General features: G+C 35.7%; 1 protein-coding gene across 16 annotated transcripts in view; it reads right to left on the reverse strand.

Moving 5' to 3' along the window:
- LOC139774972 (phosphatase and actin regulator 2) overlaps positions 1-16,773 on the reverse strand; it is a 212,266-nt gene that overhangs the window by 119,107 nt on the left and 76,386 nt on the right. For all 16 annotated transcript variants that reach the window (XM_071710585.1, XM_071710586.1, XM_071710588.1 and 13 more), the window contains 3 exons: positions 7,470-7,634; positions 6,980-7,078; positions 4,101-4,442 (listed from right to left, as the gene is read on the reverse strand). In XM_071710585.1, the coding sequence (XP_071566686.1) occupies positions 4,101-4,442; positions 6,980-7,078; positions 7,470-7,634 (606 nt within the window). The remainder of the gene's footprint in view (positions 1-4,100; positions 4,443-6,979; positions 7,079-7,469; positions 7,635-16,773) is intronic.

Genomic DNA, 16,773 nt, shown 5'->3' on the forward strand with positions numbered 1-16,773 from the left:
GTTGATTCAGAAATATTCAACTCGATTAAATAGGAAAATAAAGACTTCTATATAAAATACAGAAGTTTCAAAAGAGAAAAGGGTCAATAATTTTTTAAAGTAAAGATTTGTTATGAGCAGGTTGTCATACAGACACGTAGAAATATCGAAAATTGCGAAACGCGAATGGAAGACTTAAAAAGAATTTTTTTACTCGTACTGCTGTCATGGCACGTAGATTGCCGTGAATAAAACATCGCTCGGAACGATCTCTCACGAATTGAACGTCAATTTCGTGAGAATTATTGCGGATTTACCTTTCTCACGCTTTCCGCTTCTCGTTCGATGAATTCGCAAAACGAGGATAAACTTCGATCGATAATATTTACACGGACATATGCAGGGCTAATCCAAGAAAACTGCTTAGACAACGTGCAAATATGACATGAGATGGGGGACTCAACGCGCCGGACATTAATTACGCGGATCCGTCATTATTCAGGGTCCCCGGTAAATCCCTCGATACATTGTCAAACACGCATGATACACGAAGTGTATTACGACCGCTCCCTAATCCCAGTCCTTTGAGAATGTAGGCTTTGAGTATCTAATAAGTCACCAGATAAAGAGTTTAACTGCAGAAATTCACATACAATTAGAGATCATCGTAATAATTAGTTTTATCCTTCATTCGATTCTGTACAATATCATTTACATTCGTATCTGCTTAGCGCACGAAGTAATTCCACACTTTATTTAATATTAAAATTACGTTTTTTTTTTACTTCATGGTCTGAGAATCATATAGACGGTAATAGGAAGTGTCGTAACTATATTTCTTTCTATTGCCATCGATATAATCACATTTAAGATGTGTAATGCGTACGTACGGATATCTTGACAAGAGAAACGTCGATTTCTCGTGAGGAAAGAAGGGAAAAAGTTAAAATTACGACCAGGACACTCCGTAGAACGAGGTAACAAACTGGCATTGATTTCGCGCCGTTTCGTGATGTTTCGCGCTCTTTCCTCGCATTTCCCTCGAATTAACGACCCGCCGCGCCGTCGAGACAGCTGGCCGTTAACTCTGGTCATGGAACAACCTGTCACCGGTAACAGGTGCTAAAAGCTTATTGCATCGCTTCTAATACGCTCGCAAGCACGTCGCCTCCTTGGCTGCGGCGCGTCGCGACGTGCTGATTTTTCGCACGCGAGAAAAATGCGCCCGATGCGCCCGCACCAGTATCACTGAAATATTACACCCGCTGCAGCAAAATATCTTTAAAAGCATGGTTTCGCACTTGCCTTTGAAATAGGTAAGTCACGGCGGATAGTGAGCCGCGCCGGTGTTTGGAGAGAAAAAGATAGGAAGCGCTCGGATGCGAGAGGTACAAAAATGTATTTTCCTACAGTACTCCTGCGTCAAATAAAAACATCATCGCGCGAAAAAGAGCATGAAATTATTATCATATTCCTCTAGAGAACATCACATTTTATAAATCCGGAGAATAATAAAATCGTCAATGCATTGTATTTTTATATACATATATGTACGTATAATAATTATGGATACGAATACGCAATCTATATGCATTCTAATATTTATTTTTATTAGTTATGTGTATGTATATTAATACGTTGTTAACATTAATGTATCACATTATTACACAGACATTATTGAATGTAATAACGTGCTACTGTATACTCAAATTATTTTATCGAGCTAAAAAACTGCTAATTCGCGAGAAATTAAATTGTCTAAATAGCGATAGATTATAGCCCACATAGACTATAAAAATAAAATCAGGAACAAAAATTTGTACGAAATCGAAATGTATAGTAATAGTTTTATAAAATCATTCAGAAGCTTCGCGTTTTACGAAAAAGAGTCAATGTCAGCTTTCGAATCATGTTAAGGATTGAAAATTTAGACTTCTGCAAGGTTTGTAGTTAGAAATAGCCGAGGAACTTTGTAATATCGCATTACTAGTTCGGATAATAACATACCTTTTACGGTTTCAGTTTAGACCAACGAAGAAACCTGATAACCTTGTTTAAGCAATACATCAACCACTTACACGTGACGTTACAAGAAATTGGATTGCTTGCGAAAGCTAATTTGTTATTCCCTTGTTTATACCTGTTCTTTAAATTAAAATATGGAAAATGCACAAAGAAGTATATGTCATTATTTATCTAATAATTTTTATTCCTAATTATAATTAGAAGTTATTAAAAATAAAAATAATTACAATAAATGCTGTTTAATGATTTTCCATATTTTTATCAATACATACATAATACGTAATAGAACTGTGATATAACTGGAGATTTCAAATATTACTGAATTAAGAAAAATTCTCAATATTCGATGAGTAATGTTATATGTTAAATTTGCCTCAAAATATCGATACCGAAATTTCAAGAAGATTCGGAACAATAAGTAAATTTTGTATTGCAAGCCAAATATCGGACTAAGAGAGTTATCGTATTACCGATTGGAATTGGCTTCTTCTATTTTGACGCATCCGTATATCATTATTTATTCCACAGAGTGTCACCCAATTTATTTTAAAAATACATCGGACGTGCGAGTTCACGAAAATGTGCAAAATCCAGGTCACAATATATATTTCACATCTTGTGTGAAATATTAAATAATAATGGTCACTATCGTTGGAAATTGAATCCTGAACTATTAAATATATCAAAAAATCATTAATTCATTATTCGCCTAAGATATGTTTGAAGAGACGTGTTGCTTATTTTTGTTAAAAATGAAATAAACGGGTTTATAAATATAATTTTGCTGTAAAATCTTTCTTATTAAGAAGCAATCTTTACATTATTATTACGTAAAAAGTGTACAGAAAATTCTAAAACACGTTATTATTCGCTTGATATTAATATTTTGAATTTATTATTCTAATCAATACCCGGAAGGCAAGATATCGTCAAAAGGCGCAAATTCTATGAGAAATTTAGTCGGCATAGCGCGATACATCGCGATTATATTTGCCCATTAATGTTACCTCGGTATATGACGTTCTGTAATTAGGTCGTCGCTTATGCATACACATTGTGTGTGCGCATTTTAGGCGCTCAGCGAGATAAGAGTTCATTATGCGACAATTTATAAAGCTTTTTTCAAAGGAGAGTAATATTTCTTTCCCGTCATCTTAATGTATTATCTACAATTAACCAAGAGTATTAAAGATGCACCAATAAAAAAAGAAATTTATATTTAAAAAATACACATTTTACGAGATAAGCAATCGATAACAGAAAATTACGTTAAAAGGTTTACTGTTTAAAATAAAATAGAACATCCGAAAAAATTGCTAAGTTATACAAAAAGGAAGCCATAGAAAAAATTTATTCAATAAATATTTTCGTACGTTATTAATTACTCGTAGAGCAATTGATACAGCTTGAGACCAGCATCTGTCGATATAAACGCATAATTAGATTTTGTTTAATAAATCATATTACACAAATATGTGAGTATATATAAGCCGCCGGAACTAAAATACCTCGTCCCTATTACATAACAAAAACGAGATGAAACGGAAGTAGAATGATTTATTTGCCCAGTCTGCGTGCGAATGCAATATCGATACACAGCAATTCCCACGTGTATCTATTCAAATTGGCTTGTCTGTCGCGCGATAGAATCTACCTTCCCAAATAGCACAATTGAATATCGTTTACGTCATCTCGTATATAGTTACCTTGCATATATCCCCAGCAATATCTTATTCTTAGCACTCCTCATTTTTATCAAGCAAATTACATATTTCTGTCGATCGGAAAGAAAAAAAGACCAAAACTTATATCGAGCCGATATTCTTCTCATTTATCGATTTAACATCTCTAATGACAGTACAATTCTAATCACTACTAGTAAGTACAATTTTAATCACTACGATAAAAATAACGAGTCTCAAAGTTCGATAGAGGATGGCTGGCCGGCTTCCTATCATTTGTGATCGATTTTTTCGAACAATTAACCGTGCGTAAATTCGCACCCTGCCGTGACAATCACCAGTACGGACATGCGAACGCGCGTTTAGTCGCGCAGCACAAGAGACGACTAACGGAAACTTTCAACTCCGACTTACCTTGCGTGCTGCCGTTGAGCTGGCTGGCCTGCTGTGGCATCACGGGGTAGAGAGGCGAGGGATGAGGCGATGGTTGATTGCTGCTGGGCGGTCCTGCAGTAGAATGCGGGTTGGTAGTCGTCGGGGTCGGCGTGGCCGAAGGTACCGCTTGTTGGGATTGCTGCACGTTACCGGCGGACGTGGGTGTTGCCGCGGGGGTGCCGTCGCCACCCCCGGTGCCACCAGCCACGGTACCGCCGGGTGGTTGTTGCTGCGACGGCTGTTGTTGCTGCTGCTGTTGTTGAGGCGTTTGCTGCGGCGACGGTGGTTTTTGCGCGTCCGTCGCCGACTCGCTTATCGTTTCTGCAACGAAAAGCACGATCCAGTCTTGAATATTAATTCGCCCGGAGATCTCGCGGTGTTCTTGGAGCGCGCATTGTTTTTAGGGATACCGCTGGCACTCGGATGTTATTAATTCGTGAGCATCCGCGGTGTGAGCCAGTTTCCAAGGCGGTTATGAGAAATTTGCATGGCATTACATGCGCAAAGGTTAAAAGAGCGAAAAAGACGTTAGGCTTTTTTTTTATTAATATGTACATCGCGACACACACGTGAAGAATTAGCGCTCCTTCAACGAAAGTATTAAACAATGGAATATTGGTTAAAATTTCAAGGTATAAAAAACAGAGAAATGGCGAGAGCATACAAAGGACAAATGGATCAAATTTATATAGATGGGTTAAATTTAATTTAACGTAGGAAGGACTCGGACATCGACCCGGGTGGAATTTCAAAGGTCGGGTGTTTTTCGTGAATAGCTGGAGTTTCACTCATTGTCAGTCATATTAGAACTCAGAACAGAGAATCACAGAACGTAACAACGATTCTGTGCAGTCAACAATATAATGGTTATAGACATCAGTGGCGTCACGTTAATTCGGTTCACCGCGGAAACGGCTGCGACGTGTAAACTCCGGAATAAAGGCAGTAATCTCTATCGTCCTTATAATTCTAACGTTTCAGAACCTAAATTTTAGCAAAAAATATATGTATAAAAAAATTTAACACGCGTTAAATTTTATAAAAATATATACGTATGTGAAATATGTATGTGAAATCAACAGATATTTAAAAATATTTTCAATAAAAATATAACGTACGTGTAAAAACAAAGAAGTGGAGATATGAATAATTAAAAAATTTTTAAAGAAATTTATATTTCCTGTGTATACTATACGGCAAAATTTATACGTAACAAATATTTTTTTTATATTGTACACAAAACATGGTTGCAAAAAAAGGTCTTTTCATTATCTGCAGCTTTTTGAAACATCGATATTCAATTTGAACGTAACCTGGATAATGACATTGAGCTTTTTTTAATGTATATCTGATATTGCTATCGATGTTTTTCCTAATGTGCTCACTCCTACACGATATCTCACAGTATTTTCCGCTATTCATATCTCCACGTTTCCCGGGTCTCCATCGATTTTGTGGTTAATTTAAATAAACGTATCTCTCTCTCTCTCTGTCCAAGTAGTAACCGGCGGGATGACGTACATTGATAAATAGCCCTACATCATCGTCGCGTCTACCACCGGTAAGTTCCGCAACTTCCTGCGATAATCTGACGAAACTGCGAGCGGAATACTTTAATTACAAAAGGTGGGATGTAGAAGCCACGTTCACTCAAAACTTGCCTCGAAAAGTTTCGACTGTTTTGGACGAGGATATGACTGATGACGGAACTCGCAAAATAGTTTCGGAATCAATGGGATTCCCAGAATTTTCGTGACAAGAAACACAGGCTAACTATTATTACGTGTTTAAGTATAAAGGAGAAAGATAAGTATTAATTATCTCAGAAATCCTTGAGCGGTGAGGAAAATTAAAGAAGTGTTTTGAAATCTAACTTCTCACTGCTAATTAGCCTCATCGTCTCGAGTTTGTCGTATACGATGTCTCGGAAATCGCAAATATTCTCTTGATCATAGATTTCTCGATAAACATGAAATTTTTATTTCTTTGACGAAAGTAAAAGAAGCTACTTATAATAATTACATTTTCTTCAAAAACTGAAGTAATTATGTTAATTTTATATCAATATCGATTGACAATATTTCTCGAAATTTTATATTAATTGGCAGTAATGTTGCAGGTTTCGAAAAAATGAATTGTTTATTAACATCTATTATACATATATTGAACGCGAAAAGATCAACTAACTCCACGTTCGAACAACACGTGAAACCACTTGCAAGGCCTCGTACAAATCGTCGGTAAGAAGGATCACAGTGGTATCACATCGCGATAATGCCAGCAGATACACGTTGCAGCATAGCAAATGATTAGAGAGATAACTATTTCAAGAAACATTAAACATAAATTAACTTGGATGATTAATCGCATCATTTTGGCGCAAAGTACGGCTAATAACTAGTCACGAGTCACGAAATTGAGGAAATTGAGTTCGCGTCTGCTACACGGTAGTGACTGTAAAACGCAATTACGACCTTCACCATTGGGTGGCAAGTTGTCGACACCCCAGCACTCTGTTTCTCGTTTCCTGTGCAATTTGCCGAAGGGGTGGACACCACTTTCGGCGCGCCAGGTAAACGGACTCGGAAATATCTGTCTGGCGTGCAAATTTCAACAAACGAGGCGTACCGAGAAAGATAATAACAAAAAACAAATTTCTGGTCGATTTAAAAGATAAAATTGTTATATAAAATGCAAAACAATCAACCAACGAAATAATTATCGACAAAAAAAATCCGTGACGTTGAAGAAGAAGATTAGTGCCGAGCAAATCCGAAAAATGACGTAAACATAATACTGAACAACGGAATACAAGTACAAAAAGAAGAAATTAAAAGGATAAGAAGATGCAAACTCACCATTTTCCGGATACGATGTCGACCGTATCACGGGCAGCAATATCCCTTTCTGCACCAATTCATCTCTGCTGGCACGTACTGAGATTTTTCTCTCGAGCGCTATTAACAAAGACAAAGAAAACGAACGCGAACGTCATTACGCTGTTTGCTCTATTATCTGCAGCGTTATTTAAATATTTTCATAATACAATACCGCACATGGCAAACGTTTAAAACAACTTCGAGCATAGTAATTTAAGACGTAGAAATATATAATTAAAATGCGTTAAATATCGTTTCTTCGTGCAAAATGCAAACATTTTACTTAAATGCATAAATTAAATTTAATAACATTCATTATTTTAAAAATGCAAAGACTCTTCGTGACAAAGCAACGTCAACCACAAAAATAACAAAGCACAAAATCCATCATTAAATTTTTTCATTACAAACAAAAATGTATCGCGTTTAAATTGAACTATTTTACATCGTAAAGGCATTATTTACTCACACAGAGAAGCGGCTTCAAATTTATCCGATTTCTTTTTCCGCTTCCACTTCCAAGGTTTGAAGAGTCTACCGAGGGCAGAAAATTTACTTTTTCTTTCCAAGGGCGGCGTTCTCGCACCCGAACCCAGACTATTTGTTCGCAGAGCAGCACCATTTTGCTTTTTCGCTGTAACAAGAAGAAGAATAATGTTATACAATTTATATTACAACGCTTTTTCATGCCCACGTAGAGCAAATTAAATTCTTGATATAATTAAATTTGTTAAGTCATTTTTCAAAAATACGAAGCCCTCACGTGTAAAATCACTCTTTATAGCATTACTGTTTACATAAAGTCATGACATTAAAATTGATAAGACAAAAAAGTATATGTTGCGATTTTAAGAACGGCTACTTGAACGTATGAATTTGAATTGATTACTTGCGTATGATACAAACTAATGTTATCTTCGTTCGCAGGATTATCAACCCGGAGTACGTTATCCAGATTTTCCGCTTTTCCAGTAAAACGTACAAAGTTTCCTATGTTACCCGCGTTTACCGACCAGGGATGCGAGATTTTCCAACCCTCTTATCGGCGTCCGTAAGGGTGGAAAATGACCAATCGATCTATTGCATGGTATATTCGACGAAAACCACGGTTTGTTTTATTAAAATCTATACTGTATATATCTCAGTGCATAGTTTAAAATATATGAGAATTCTAATAAAAAAAAAAATTCTAAAATATAATTTTTGTATCAAAAACTTTTCTTCTTTTACTTTTAATTTGTCCTTCCCTTTCTAATTAATTTATTTTTATTGCCAGAAGCAATGGTACAACAACTTATGTCACCATGAAAGTCAATACTCAACAACACTCAACAACGAATTTTCCCTCGCGATACCTATTTTGAATTTCAATCACGGCGAAGCAAGAAATGTTATAGCAAATGCGGTCAATAGAAATTTGAAAAAAAAAAGAGATTTACTGATTTTAAAATTCATCATAAATTACTCGTGCCATGTTTGTGAAATCAATATTGCAGCAAATATAATTAAATACATGACATAACAGATAAATATATTGACGCTCCATATACCTATCCAATGTAGTAAAATATAAAAAAAAAAACAAATCAAAATTTAACAAATTTTAACAAATTAATAACACTTTATGTCAAAAAAATTTTTTAAAAATACTTTTATTCGTATACATGCAAAAGAAATTAAATTTATCTTCAGCAACGAATAATCGTTTACTACTGGAAAAAAAAGACTATGCGCGAAAATAAAAATATTTTACAAATAAATATATTTAATTATAGATAACAAAATTAGCTGAGCAAATCTAGATTCTTCAAGATTTGGGAACGAGACTTTCGTCTCGTTCTCAACTCTATATCTTTGTCTACTTCTTAGAAGAAGAAAGAGTTCTTTTAAAAGACCGTTCTCTGAATGCGCCCTTTCAACCAGCACTTATCGGCCATCTACTACCTTCTTGTTTGTAACGCCCTTCGTACATAATACAGTCACTACCCTCTTGCGTCGAGAGGGATACTTTTCTACGTAAGAACAATCGCCACGAACGTAAAGAACTGCAATGTTCACAATTCACCAAATAAACAAAATATGAAAATCACAGATATCGTAAGAAAATTTTTGTTACAGTTACGCGTCAAGATAAAGATATTTTATTCTTAAAAATTTTTAAACCTAATTAATATTATATATTTACATTACATTTAATAATTGTTAAATATTGCGACAAATCTAAGGAAGACTGCTTGCAATAATTTAGTTATTCGCGTATTAAAAAAAAATGTAAAATGGCTTGTTTTTAATATACAAAGTTTGAATAACACACGTTATTCGTGCTTGAATATATGTGCTGTTAATCCGATAAAGTTAATAGCTTCGAAATCTACTTCAGGAAAAAAACGATAAGACATCGCTAAGGGAAAGAAATCGGCTCATGCGATATTCTCCCAGTCATAAACGACCCGACCTATGTCGCCCTATTCGCGTCGACGCCTACCCTATGGTGCATAATGCAAAACTCCCGTATATCTCGGGAAGTTACGGAGCGGCGACGGAGGCGAGGGTGAAATGTAGCGGAAAGAAAGTGCGTGGTGTGCGGCTGAACGCTGTCAAACGACGATTCCGAGGAACCCCGTCGGGAATAATGGCCGATAACGTGCGGTAGGGCAGTTTTGCAAGCGTAAGGTAGAAGCGGCCGATTACAGCAGCCTTAAGCACCCCTTGGGGACACTCTCGTGACTCCCACAACGTCTTAGAGAGAACACTTCTTGAACAGAGCGATTTCAGACCGTGACGAGCGATGTACATCAAAGTCACTTAAATGACCTATCGCTTAATTAGCCGCCAAAGCGTTAATCTTCTCATGGCAATCAAGAAGTTACGGCAAAGTAAGCATCAGAAATAGAACAGTCCTTTGACCAGAAAAACACATGTCATGAGAAGTAACTTGAGAAGTAAAAACGTTGCACTTAATTATATACGAAAAGGCCTGCAGTTCACAGAAACGAGCATAATTCAATAACATTAGATAATAATTGCGACATTCACAATAAACACGCAATGAGAAACGCGAAAATTAAATTTTTCTTATCAACTCTCTAAAATCTTTCACAAGATCGAAACAAGCTTTCGTATTTCCAAATGCAAAAATATGAATTTGCAAATATATCGTCTAATTTATCTTGGAGTTTAATTTAAAATATTGTTATTTCAATAATACGCTCTTAGAAACAATGCAACGACATACTTCTAAATAATCAAACAAACAGAAATTTTGTTCTAGAAGCAAAACACACGCAATATTAAGTTTTGCTTTATCTCTCGCAGAATTTTCCCTTTTTCTCACAGAAGAAGGAAAGAAGAGTACATGCATGGCCCCGATGCCAAAGTGGAATAATTGACGCCACAAAGCACTTCCTGCTGTTCTGGGAGACCTATTCATGCGAGCCGAAGATCGGCAAGGGCTTTTGCACCACATCCATCGTCTACAGACAATGGCAATATTAACGCAATAGACCGTATTCGTCATTGTTCGAAATCATACAGCGTCTTAGACGACGATCATCTTACTCCTGCTATACAACACGAGGAAAAGATTTAAAAAAGCCTATTCGTGGTGATACGAGCTTTTAATCGGTATAGCGCTTAAAAATATAAGCAAAGTAAATAATGTAATAAAAATAAACACATTTCAATTTCTTCAGCAATAAAGAATATTTTTTATCATAAGCTTGTACTAATAGAATTTTAAAAAATTCGGATTAAGAAGATTATTAATAATCCATTGATTATACACTTTGCATTGTAAATTGGAAATTAAAATCTTCTAAAAACAAAGTTTTTAATAGCTTATAAAAATGAGTGAATAATCTGAGTTCTTTAAGTTATAACTCATTTAAACTACAAATTCTCATTTTACGATATGGTTACAATTTGATCCAATTAATCCTTAATTTTGACGGAGATCAATCTAAAGCGCGCTGATCAATAATGAACTATTCAAGGCACTATTGTCTGCGGGTATGTATCACATTGCACCATATTTCGTAATTCCAAGTTAGAGTGATTAATGTGCAAATGAGGCATAACAAACGTTGGCACACGGATGTTTGCGGTTATTTAATCCGGCTTCGATAGTAGAGATCGTGTAAAAGTTTAATGAAAATTACGTGAATAGACACCCAGGATTTCGACGAGCCACAATCGTTAGTCATCATTATTGAGTAATTCGCACAACAAATGTGTGTATTAAACATAATCAACATTAAAAAGAGAGGGAGAGACAAAAAGAAAGATCTATTAAAAATCGATTATTAATATCATTTGTAAAAATAATTTCACTAACCCCTCGTGTTGAATATTAAAGTGTTCAAATCTTAACGAGTAACTGAGAATCACCACTGTAAATTTATAATGTAGTTATTCGCAAATATTGATATTGTTATTTTAAATTGCATTTATATCTGTTCAATGACCGTGTATGTTCACGCAGTATATAACGCCTATCAAACATTATATTTCACGGATTGAGCACAAGTTAATGGCATAAAACCGACTACGCCCAGAAAATGTGGGGATTCAGCCATAATTAATCGGTGCCTTTCACCATAACAAAGCGAAACCGATAAAAGATCTGCGGGTTTTACCTCCCGCTCGGCAGGCGCTAATAGCGAGTCTGAACGAGTGAAATTCAATATAGAACTCGACACATTGGTGAATCGCTTTCACAGAGGAAGGAATTAATTATTATCATTAAAACAGTTTGAGGGGGAGAGTGAGCGTAATATGTCGTCTAATCGAGTTGCGGCATCGACGCGGCAACCGGACAAATGAACTTGAATACCGGTCGTGCCGCAGCGATGCGTCGTCACTCGACCAAGAGCTAGGACTGGATATTGCCGCTATTGCTTCGATGCAACAGGCGCATCTGATATAACAATAGACACGCGTTATTGTCAACGAGTCTTGGACCGTACTGGACAATCCCGCAATCGACTGACAATGAGCAATTCGACAGACTAAACAGAGCGATAGAAATCTCTTGAACCGAAGCTCAAACACTCGCTATATATCTACAATTTCCATCTTTACTCGTAATAAAATCGTTACAGTGTGAACATTCCATGAAATTCTGGACAATAAACATGACGATTAAGCTTCACTATCTTAAGATTAAGTGAATATGATTATTTGGATTGCACTATTACTTGACAAAATTTTTAACATCATTTTTTACGTTAAATCCTATTCCATTATTATATCAACTTCCTATTTTATTATTATATCAAACGAGAATTACGAATCCTGCGTTACATTTAACGCGTTAACGCGAAACATATGTAATTTCAATTATTAATAACACAATTCATCATACGTCCAACACATAGACAAAGAATTACCACAGTCACATTAGCGTCATTGTGTCGTAACGAATATTCGCGCGGAGCGCGTGGAAGACGCGCGAAGATACGCGTCATGTCGTCGTATATAATGACGACGTGAAAGACGATTTGTATTCGGCATCGGGCTGCGGCGCGTATTACGATATCGCGGTTTACTGTCACGGTGACGTAGCGGCTTGCATCGCGCCATAAATCATCGCTAACGGAATAATAAAGACCCGCCCGCGCGTACACCTTCCTTTCCGTCTCGCGGCACAGCAAGCGACGGACTCAGAGCGGATGGAAAAGTGCATAGATAGAAAAAAAGTTGCAACAGTTATATAGCTATAGTATGTTGCCCTGAGCGTGGCGATGGTAACGATAGCAGCGACGGCGGAGGAGGTGGAGGCAGAGGCGGCGCGTCCCTCGCCGTCAAGGGATGCTGGGGTGTTGCTATGGTGATATCACTTTGTTTTCCATTCTCCAATTACCTGGCCGCTGGTTGTCAACTTGAACCCCTGATACATTCCTGCAGCACTGACCTTCCGATATCTCGTAAAGATGGCTGAACGTAATCATTTGTGTGCTGAGTTACAATACACCTCGTTAGGCATCATGATCCTTCAGAGGCAGCTAATTCCTATCCTTACTACCTTTTGTTATTGTACGTTAAGTATATATTGTATGTGTACTCATTTTGTAGGTATGTTCTTTATAAAGAACATATCTGCTAATTTATTTCAAAACAGGAATATATGTATATCGTCAAAAAGCTTATAACTTGTTCTTAAATAATTAATTTTTGTACTGTTCATACTGTGAAAGAATTGTAGTCATTTGACTGTTAATCAATCTGCATTAATGTAATGCCAATATATATTTTGCAGTGAAGTATTAAAATAAATATTGAAATATAATAATGCATCTTTTCTCGTGACAAAAGCGGCAATGCCTAGTCAACGGAATAACAGAATACGCGAGTTATCGCACAGTGTCACATTTAATTATTGTTAAATCGACACCAGTTTCGTGATTCACGATTCGAGCGCATAAAAGCCAGTTATACGCAGAGACAATTCGTATAACGACAGAACCACTAAGTTCGAAACCATGCTCGATAACAGACAGAATTTCGTACCACAAAGCACTGGAAACCATAAAGGCATGCCCACTGTTATTCGCTTACCCTATCAGAATATCCTCGCCCTCTCCGAGGTCGAGGGAGGGTTACGGAGGGGTACAAAGCTTCGGGTCTCTATTATTCGCTTCTCAACAAGAGCTAAATGCTCGTTAATTTTCAGCAGCATCGTCAACGTACTCTTTTACGATTACTTTCATAAAGAGTTTTGCGTTTGCGATTATTGTTAGTGTAATTAAGTTAGTATAATTACGTATATCGTAAACGTTTGTTGTCTATTTTAATTATTAGATAAGTACTTCATCAGAGAGGAAGACAGAGAGAGAGAGAAAGGGGAGAAGAATATCTCAAAAGTCGATTTAAATGAGATATTTGACTTATAAATTACTAAAAATATTTTATACATACATTAAGTTTCAAACTTATGAATCGTTATTCTTCACTTAAAAAATATGTTTTACTTTTCAAATAAAAAATAAATATCACATAAGCGCGTTCTCTAACGGTTTTAATTTTGCTATTCCATTTAGTCTTTAGCTAATTGTTTTACTTTTGATTGAACCCTGCGTCAATAGCTCGACGAACGTTCGAAAACTTTAATTACACATCAAATTCAACTAGAAGTAGTAGAACAAAAATCATTCGACTAACGATTCGGTGCGGGTTGAAGACCAAAATACGTTCTTTCCCTTTAATGGAAAGTTAACTTCTTCGATCATATATCACCTTGAGATTTGGTACAATTGACCGAGGGTCGAGCCTCCGTGGATTGAAATGTAATTATACCGAAATTCCTCTAGGAGGAATAAAACTGATTGTGAGAATACATCAGCACATACCGTTCTGAAATTGTAGTAATTTTGGGCGCAGTAATTGACACGCGTGCTTGTCCCCTTGATCGATAATAGACATTTAATCAATTATAATAGATTGCAAAAATTATGATTAGCGAACGGATTAGAAATACGCGTTAACCATAAAGCAATCAAATTATATCACAAACAACAATCCATATCTAAATATAATTGTATAGAAGAGCTATTTATCAAGCTCGAGAAATTTAATGTATGTATATATGTATAGATGAGTTGCAAACCATTTAATTAAAATGCGAATAACGATCTGCACTAATAACAATAACTCGAACCTAAAAATAGTGTCGGTTAAACCTAATCTAATCTAACCATAGATAGAATACTAGAGAAGTGGATCCTGTAATTACTGGAATCTAATTACGCGTCGATCGGATTTAAAATTGACTTCGAGATAAGAGTCAACGAGATATCTCTTCTATTCCAGAAAGATATGTTTTCCCAAGTAAAATAAAAGAAATACAATAAATATCGCAATAAATATCGTTAATCTGTGTTTCCATGTCAAAGTCCACTCTATTTGAATCCGTGAGTTTCCTACAAGTTCCTAGACGAGCGCACTCTTAGCGCATTATCTCGATGAGTATATACGCTACGTGTATGCGATGTATTACGTTATTATTCAAATCATAAAAGAATACCGTTACTTTCTTAATGCGTCCAGTATTCTGAGCTTATTGTTCGGAGAAATAGAAATAATAATTTATCTCGAGAGATTAATAACAGTAATGAGAAATTATTATATTATTAGTCCCGACTCTACTGCCCGACCGAAGGTTGGCGAAGACGAAGGAGTATGCGTTTCACCGAGGTCGAAATCGTTGTTATTGTATTCTTTTTATTATATTAATTATTATCTGCATTATCTGCAAAATACTGTAAAATTGCAATATTGTTATCATATTTTAAGATAGACGAAACATCACTGATTTAATAAATTCACGTTTCGCATTAAATTCTAATAATACTGCAACAGCAAAAAACGCGGGGAATAGCATTACCGCGAGGATCAAAAATACTCTCGACATCGTTCAAATATTTTTCCTGTTCGTTTTAAATTCGATGAAACGCAGAAAAGTAGTTTTCCGTCACAGAGTGGCGGATACGCGGATGCGCGAATAAAAAGTCTTAAAAGCGCCGACTCTCATCCACGCTGTCCGCCTCTCGCTCGTTCTGTGTCGAGCGAACGTAAAACCCTACAAGCTGTTTATATTGCGTTATGTGCTTGCAGTGAAAGCTTATATCTCGCCGATAAACGATTAAATCGCAGCTTCGAATGCATCGCGACGACAGCCAATAAAGATTTTATTCTTCCAGCGTAACTCGTAACTCGTAACTCGTAACTCGTAACTCGTAAATAATAGTATCTATGATCTTTTTTGTTGTAAAAAAATTTTGAATAAACAGTGACAGTTACGAGATATTACTTGTAATTTACATCTTTCCATATCAAATTCTATTTTTGACAGTTATTTGATAAATAAATGCTATATTGTTAGAAATGGCTATTACAAAAAATGTATAACTATGGAATCAAATTACCTTTGCCACATGATGCCACAGCATATAAGTGTATATACGTTGGTTTTTTAAAATAAAAATATTGCTTTGTCATATATATATTTCCGTTTTGTAACGTCATACATAAGTCACTATCACCACAAATTGTTCCTTTACTCAAGACAAAATTTCGTAGAAATGTTCAGTCATAAGTAATGTTACCGAGTTATAAACAACTTGGAAATTTTTGGCCAAAAATCAAAAATTTTACACAAAGTTCTATTCGCTCTCGAAGCAATAAATTAATTTCACAAGTTAAATTGATACTTAATTCATATCATCATATATAATGCAAAAATAAAGCTGCTTCGTGTAAAAGATGACAGTAATGATTCCGATGTGTTAATGTCCGTGATATTCGAATTAGTGAAATTCAACAGAGGTAGTTCAAGTTCATCTATCATTCAACTATATTCTCGTGATACTTGCCAAATGTAACGTTGCCAAAAATGCATGTCAACTTATTATGTAAGCTCTACGACAGCATTCGATAAAGTAATTGAAATACATATTTCTTTCGAAACATTCCTCGTATCAAAATTATCAAAAGATAGAAAATTATCAGCGGACATACACATATTAATGCATTATCGGTTGGCGTCAACATTTTACGCAATATGGAAAAATTAAAAAAATCGGTATATAAAATCGGTATGGATTCAATACAAGATAATTTTTAACATTTGTGTATTTAAGTACATAAAATCTATTTTTAGACGATCATTTAACGCTAGTTCTCACAGCATATATTTTCAGGCAACCGATCTATAGTGTTATTTATGTTATTTATGATATTATATGATATTATACAAAATAGCACTTATAGTTTTACAA

Source organism: Temnothorax nylanderi, unplaced genomic scaffold, assembly GCF_030848795.1.
Source record: "Temnothorax nylanderi isolate EJ_2023f unplaced genomic scaffold, tnyl_v1.0 TNYL_tig0090_pilon, whole genome shotgun sequence".
NCBI lineage: Eukaryota > Metazoa > Arthropoda > Insecta > Hymenoptera > Formicidae > Temnothorax > Temnothorax nylanderi.